The sequence below is a fragment of the Eurytemora carolleeae genome, unplaced genomic scaffold (genome assembly GCF_000591075.1).
Source record: "Eurytemora carolleeae unplaced genomic scaffold, Eaff_2.0 scaffold312, whole genome shotgun sequence".
NCBI classification, from domain to species: Eukaryota; Metazoa; Arthropoda; class Copepoda; order Calanoida; family Temoridae; genus Eurytemora; species Eurytemora carolleeae.
The window spans coordinates 137180-144932 of NW_019396208.1; the positions used below are offsets into that span (position 1 = coordinate 137180).

Consider the following 7753-nt stretch of genomic DNA (forward strand, 5'->3'; position numbering starts at 1 on the left):
CCGACTCCTCCGTATTGTATGCCTAAGCAACCTGTCTTTTGTATGTTCAAGGGACATCCTGTATTTTGTATGTACCCGAGGCATCCTGTAAATTATTTTTTCTGAAAATTTTCCAGAACCATCCTGTACATATATTGTATGATCTTAAAACATTAGTCAAATAATTGGACAGAAGCTAAGCTCTCCATATCTTTAAACTGCATGTCTGCCAACTATCTGTCTGTCTGCTAACACTATAGTTAGCTATATGTTCCCCCAGGCTCAAATACCAAATTAAGCTAGAGACAGAAATAGGCATTAAGCATTTAGCATTAGTAAAAAGTCGATTCAAAGCTCAAGTTTTTTTTTTAAATTTGGAAACATCTAACTAAAAAACTGAAGGAAAGATCTAAAACTTGTAAAAATAGACATTCAACAAATAGATCTGAAACTTGTAACAGTAGACATTTAGCAGATATATCTAAAAATTGTTAAAATATTAATTAGCAAGCACGCTTATTAACTAATTATATGGTAGGAACCAGTGCTGGGAAATTCTCTGGTTCAAACAAAGACACTTTATTCTCCGGGGCACTTGGATCCGAAATAATTTTTAATTGAATTTTTTGTCCGTCGACGATTTGTCAGATGAGTCGGCCGACGAATCTTTTGTTTTGTAGACTCATCTCTCCGGAGGAAAATTAGGTTTAAGATTATGCTGGGATTAGGTCATATAATCCTCATTATAATCCTCAAAACTGCATCATCTAACCACAAACTAAACTCTATAAAACCACCAAATCAGTCGTCCCAAACAATAGTTGTTCCAAACAAGAGTCATCCCAAACTAAGGTTGTTCTAAACAATATGAAAAGTCCCAAATAATTTGAGTGGTCCCAAAACATTTGAGTCGTCACAAAACACATGAGTCGTCCATAACTATATATATAATCCCAAAAAACGTCCCATAAAGGAGTAGTACCAAACAAATTTTATCATCCAATTAAATTGTCCGGAAAAAAATCGTCCAAAATATGAGACGTCCAAAACGAAATATTTTTCAAAAGCAAGGATCAATCTTGATAAATTTTCTTTTAGAAGATTATTTTTGAAATACTAAAATTGTAACATTTTCAGCTTTTAAAAACCTTTAATTTTCAATACATTTGCTAGGAACCATGCAACCTATAAATCAGCAGGACACCAGTAAAAATGTCAGCTATAGAGGGTTTATTTCTTTAAAATTTCAGAAATTGAAGTAAATGGAAAATTTATCATTGGCCTTACATTTAAAAGATCAAACCAATCGTTGATTAGTTTTTGATGTCATATCTTTATTTATACTGTCAGTATCAAATAAACGTCAAAACGGCTGAACCAATCAGGCCCAACTCACATGATTTCAGGAACAAATTTTGGACGGTTTAAATTGATAAATTTAGCTAGAAAAAATGTCGAAATTTAATATTTTATAAAAAATTCGATAATTTTAAAAAGAAAATCAGAGAAAATTGTGTTTACAATTAAGAAGAAAAAATGGTGACTTAAAGAGAACTTTTATGCTCGACAAGAAAAAACATGTCATTAATCCTGGAACAGACAAAAAAAGGGTACTGTTGTGAATCGGACATGCCACTAGTATCTCTACGTCTGTAGTCTCTTTACTATGAACTTTGGTGGTTTACACGTTCCAAGTGAGAGTGAAGGTTGTATAGAGACAAAACACTGATTGATTGATAGAAAGTGGTGGAATAAAGTGCTCGAGAAATCCCAGCTTTAAGGACAAGGACGCGCTATGCAAAATTCCGGCTTAACTGCATATGCATGCAGAATAATGCTAGGTGTGTTAGTTGAATATACAATATTATATTGCATTAAATATACAGATTGCAACACAATCTTAAATTGCAAAATACAAGGGATATATAAAATAATATACTATAGGATATATAAATCTTTGAAGATATTGATTTAGATACGAAATCTTTAGCAAATGCAGGCCAGAGTTGTAAATGACAGTTTATAAATTGAAGTTTAATCCGCAAGCTGCAGATTAGTGTAAAAATGATCATTAAGCATTGATAATGATCAAGATATTGATCGAGATGAATAATAATGATGAATATATTGATCGGAACATTAGGTTTTAGTTTACAATTTGCAAACATCAACCAGAGCTGAAAACTTTAGAATTGGATACGATCGCTTTATCTGAATATCCACTGTGGACACTGTTGATTTCTGCTTTATCAGCTCTTATTCCCTCTTTTTGGATATCCCTGTCGGATTCCAACAAATAAGAGTTCTCTCACTAAATGGCGCGCAAAATTTTAAATTTCCCGGCTTCTGATTGGGTCTTCGTGATTCTGCATACACCACTCTGATCAAGCATTGATCTCGATAACCACAATTCTAAAGTTTTCAGCGCATGTAGAAATTTGATTTAAGATTTATACGATTATTTTATATCTTCATCATGTTACCCTTCCAATTCTAGCTTATGTATTAATAAATTCAAATTGCTTTTTCGCACCATAAACGGAATCAACTATTTCTAATAGAAACCCATAAACCGCAATGATACTTAATCATGGCAAAACCGAATTAAAATCTAATTTTCCATTTTCTTCATCGAGATATATATTTTCTCTATTTCTTTCCAATCTATATATTGAATTTTACACCCCCTCCTCCCTTCCAGTATTGAATAATTTGAGGTCTGATCACGAGTATTGAGCACTGGTTTATCTCTACTCCATATCTCAACTCATCTTACATCAGAGCCCGTAACTTAAGAAAGAGTATCGTCATGAAACCCAGAATAGGAAACCCGGTTACATGAAAGGGGTCAGGCATTTAGATTCCAGTTTTTCTGTTGAGGAATATTTATTCATGTGGTTTCTTAGCATTCTCTTTTTGTTTCCTGATTTCTTAAATCAAAATCTACACAAATGTTTGGACCCCAAAAAAGGAAACTCGGGAGTTTCGTTCAACGATACTTAAATTTCCGGCTCCAGACATATGGAGATAGATAGATAGATGGATACAGATAAAAAACTGACACACACAGACAGGGAACTGACAGTATCAATATTGAAGTGAAGTCAGGCATGTAAAAACTTTAGTATGTGTGCATCAAGTATATACTTAAACATTTGGGGTATAGACCTTTTTCATCAAGATTTGTTCGGGTTCTTTTTTGTGAAAGGGACCGGGATACATATATATTTATTTAAAAGAAATTCCTTCAAATGGCAAGTTTTCTCCCAATTTTCTTTTTTTTTATTAAAAATTCCATTATTAATTATTCCCTTATTAACGGAAAAAAAATATTTGTGCAAAATATATTTTCAAGAAAGGGGCGGGCAGGGGCCGGGGTGGGGGGGGGGTCAAAAAGGATGAACTATAAAAGGATGATTAGAAAGTACTGCTTGTCCCTGCTGCCTAAGGGGACAGTAAAATTGTCTCCGCTAAGTTTGAACAAAGCATTTAACAAAACTGATTTCAAATAGAAAACCTTCTTCAACACGCAAACAAAACATAAAATTAATTGACAAAGAAATAGAGCTGACGCGTTTTTAACCAAATCAAAATAAAGTTAAAATAACAATAAAAAGAAAGGGCTTTTGTATTAATGATTGAATTATTGATTAATTTTTAATTCTTTATTATAACGAACCTATAGTTAGATATGTGGAACAACATTTAGTTCAAAATATTTTCAACAGGTGGCAGAAAAACTCCTTTTTCAAGAAGAAATCTGTAAAGCAATGTTTGACTTGAAAGTTTTCAACTTTGATTTTGACAAGTAGTTTTTACTGAAAAAGTGCATTCTTAACTTGAAATAACAAATCTTTAATAGATTTAGGAGAAGAAAAATAATACAATACAACGCTAAGAGAGCAGAAAGGCAAAAATCATTCATATAAAAACTACATCTTTAAGGGAAAAGTTCTTTTAATGATAACTTTCAATGAAATAAGGTTTTTTAAAATGCAAAAAGTTTTAAACCTGAATCAAAAGAAATACATACATGAGAATTAAGAGAAAAATTTAAAGATTTTTATTTTTGATATTTATCTATGGACAAATTTTGAATAATATAAAATTTCCATGTTGTTGTGAACTCCCTGAAAAGCTTTAAATTTTTGCTATTTTTTTCTGTTACACACTTTTTCCTATTTTATGTAAGACCAAAGACGACCTTTACGTCGTTTCTGAACTGCCGTTTTTATTTGGACCCCCTGTATCTGCCCCTGTTTCTCTACATATACCCTGCCTGCTAGATTCTCTTCAAACAGAATTTTAACGAGAATGGTAAGAAGGTATGAGAGAATTGAAAATTTGAGAAAAAAAATAATAAACGATTTCTGTGTGAAATCAATTGGATGACCGTTGCTGAATGCCCGGAATGCCCCAATCCGCAACTATTAAAGGAGATTTAAATCTTGTTTTGCAGAAATGGCTTCGGGACTTGTTAATGTAAAATAAATCCATCTCAGATCACTAATTCTTAAAACCTAAGCCAGGGTTTCATATATAGATTGCAAGTTTTGGGTCTATTTTATTTTCTATTTTATCCCAACCATGCCTATACTATTAAATACCAATCAAACCTATACATGGAAAAATGTGAATTAGAAATTCTTTTAGTCCCGCGGCAAAATACATTTTATAAATTGAATTCAAACAGCGTATTTAACCCTAAAGGATTAGAATGACGTTTCAATTCAATATCTGAGATGTTTAATCTAATTATAATCCCCCCCCCGGCCTACGGCGTTTCTAAGATAAATCGACTTTGTAATCTAAATTCAACCGTAACACAAAGAATCGTTCAATGTAACCAATGACAAACCATTTTTAGAAATAATTTTAAAACATTGATAAGGAAAATAATAAACCATTTGGTTCTCTTATCCAAGATGGAGATAAATATTTGTTTAACGGATTAACTAATTTCAGCTGTCAGAAACCAATGATTGACATTGATTTTAATAGAAAAAAACTAACCTGATAACGTCTCTTCACCCACCATGAGCAGTAGAACAATGAGCCGGGCCAAGCCCGGAAAATTTCGCGCCATTTTATAAATGGTCGTCTTCCATCCTTTGGTTAATGTTCATTGATGGTTGGTCCGACAGGAAATGGCAGGAAATCTGAAAATAATTATATTTAAGATTTGGTCAGGCTCTAAAATGATTATGATGCTATAAACTATCAGACCGTTTAATCGTTTAAACTTTAAATACAATAAATCTCAAGTTTTCAACAAATGAATGGAGCGCGCGCAACATTTATTATTTTTGCAACATCTGCCATGGAATTTGCGGGGAAATTTGAAGATTGTAATCACGCGCACTTGTTTATTCAACTTCTCAACACCACGGGTATCGTGAAGGGTTTATTGTTTGTCTAAACTAATTCTATATCTTTAGAAAGGATCCATGCACACATGTCAATGCAATGGTAAGGATCCGGATCCGAAACTATATCCGGAGCAAAGGAGAAATGTAAACCAAAAAAATTGGTAGACTTCTTAAATTGAAATTTACTTAAAGACTTTAGTGACACTTGTAGAAATGTTGATGAGGTTTTCAACAAGACGGATCCAGAATCTTGATCCGAATACAAAATGGAATGCACTGCATGAATATATGATCTACACTTAGTCGTGCATATCACAGTTTCCCGCCTATTTATAAACGTTGCCTCCTTTCAACACTGTCCAACAAATAGGCATCACTTCAAAATGATTGATTCATCCTATTAGCAGGCATACCGACCCCCCCCCCCTTCATTCCTGCATACCCTCATGCCTATCTGCCTCGTTATAACTAAATTTGCTCGTTCCTCCCTGTTTCCTCGCTTAAAGCCAAGTTAAGCCAAATATGCCTAAATTCCCCTTTGATGGATTATGAGACAAGTGTCTAAAGAGAAATTGCGACTGTGAGATGACAGAGGATAATGCTAAATAATTGTTGCTTCCATCAAAACTATATTTTCTTTAAAATTACGAAGAGAATGTTAGGAGTGAATATCTTACGAACACTTTAATGTTTCTAACTTTAATTGTGTAATTCGAACTAAGCGCTAGTAATTTCGAAATAATTATTTCATAGTTACAATACAATTAAATTAGATAACATTTTTTTGATTGAACTTTTTTTAATTTAAATGATTCATCATATTTTTTAAAATTCCAGTCCCACAAATCAATCTTTCTTACTCTTTTTTCAATCTACTAAAATAATTATTGACAAAATCCGCAAAATTTATATCTGTATCTTAAAGGGATCGTCCGAGTGATTTAATAGTCAATTGCCTGTTTTACAAGAGTACCCTTTAACCTACAGAAAACTATGGAGATAATATCATTTTTTTTTTGCCTGAAAATTCATATTTTGAAATATGATTTCTCTTACAAGTTAGGAAATAAAAAATGTATCTTTTTTCGACCGAAAAAAAAGATGATATTTTTCTGATCGATTATTACATAAAAGTTTTAAGTGTATCTTAATAAATCGGACATGAAGCAAATAAAATGGATTGCTTTTTATTATAACGTCGACTGTACCTTTCTAAGTAATGAGTTTTACACAAGTGATTTTAACTTCCGCTGATTTTGTTGCAGTTTCAATAGGTTCGGAGCAAGAGGCTTGAATCCAGGTGTAATACAACTCATTTAAACCCAGGTTAGAAAAGATAGGAATGAAGTTATGTCCGATTAGACACACATAGGAGAAGTGTAGGATCAGGTTCCAAAGGGTTCAAAGGAAGAGGAGTAAACTGGAGGAAGGGGGGGAGGGTGCAGGGGGTATACAGGGTTGTTTTGTATCTCATAAGAGGGGTAAGTAGTGAGTACGGGCAAAATAGAGTTTTGAAATTAAACCTTTGAAACTTAGATATAAATAATGTTTGTATTATTAATATAAAAAGGGTTTAAGTTCAATGCAAACCTTTAAAGAAACCTAAAGAGTTAATGTTTAGAGTAAATATAGAGATCTAACTCAAAAAATAAACCTGAAGGTTTGAAGTTTAATACAAACCTTTAAACGATCCTAGAGAGTTTTTGATCAGTGTAAATCTATAAATCTAACTCATAAAGTAAACCTAAGAAGTAAAGTTTAATGCAAACCTTTGAAGGATCCTAGAGAGTTAATGTTTAGAGTAAGCCTATAGATCTAACTCATTTGGTAAGCCTAAATGGTCAAGTTTAATGCATACCTTTAAAAGAACCTTGAGAGTTATTGCTCAGTATAAACCTTAAGGGATAACTCTTATGGTAAACCTTAAGAGTTGAAGGTCAATGCAAACCTTTAAATAAACTTAGAGAGTTATTGTTTAGTATAAACCTATAGAGCTAACTCTTATGGTAAACCTTGAGGATTGAAGTTCAATACAAACCTTTAAAGGATCCTAGAGAGTCAATGTTTAGTGTAAACCTGAAGAGTTAAGTTTAATGCAAAGCTTTAAATAAACTTGGAGAGTTATTGTTTAGTATAAACCTATAGAGCTAACTCTTATGGTAAACCTTGAGGATTGAAGTTCAATGCAAACCTTTAAAAGATCCTAGAGAGTCAATGTTTAGTGTAAACCTGAAGAGTTAAGTTTAATGCAAACCTTTAAATAAACTTAGAGAGTTATTGTTTAGTATAAACCTAGGAGGAAAATGTTGTGGTGTTCATGGGTAGTTATTATGAGGGAAAAGAATAATTTTCAGAACTTTGAAAGGGTACAACTTTACAACGGGATTTTAGACCGGATAGGGTGA

At 32.6% G+C, this 7753-nt stretch overlaps 1 protein-coding gene across 4 annotated transcripts in view; it reads right to left on the reverse strand.

Moving 5' to 3' along the window:
* LOC111698206 (protein sidekick) overlaps positions 1 to 7753 on the reverse strand; it is a 53911-nt gene that overhangs the window by 35404 nt on the left and 10754 nt on the right. For all 4 annotated transcript variants that reach the window (XR_002764485.1, XM_023468479.1, XM_023468478.1 and 1 more), the window contains exon 2: positions 4993 to 5138. Coding sequence is in view for 3 of the 4 variants with exons in the window: in XM_023468479.1 (XP_023324247.1) it covers positions 4993 to 5065 (73 nt within the window). In the remaining variant the exon portion in view is untranslated. The remainder of the gene's footprint in view (positions 1 to 4992; positions 5139 to 7753) is intronic.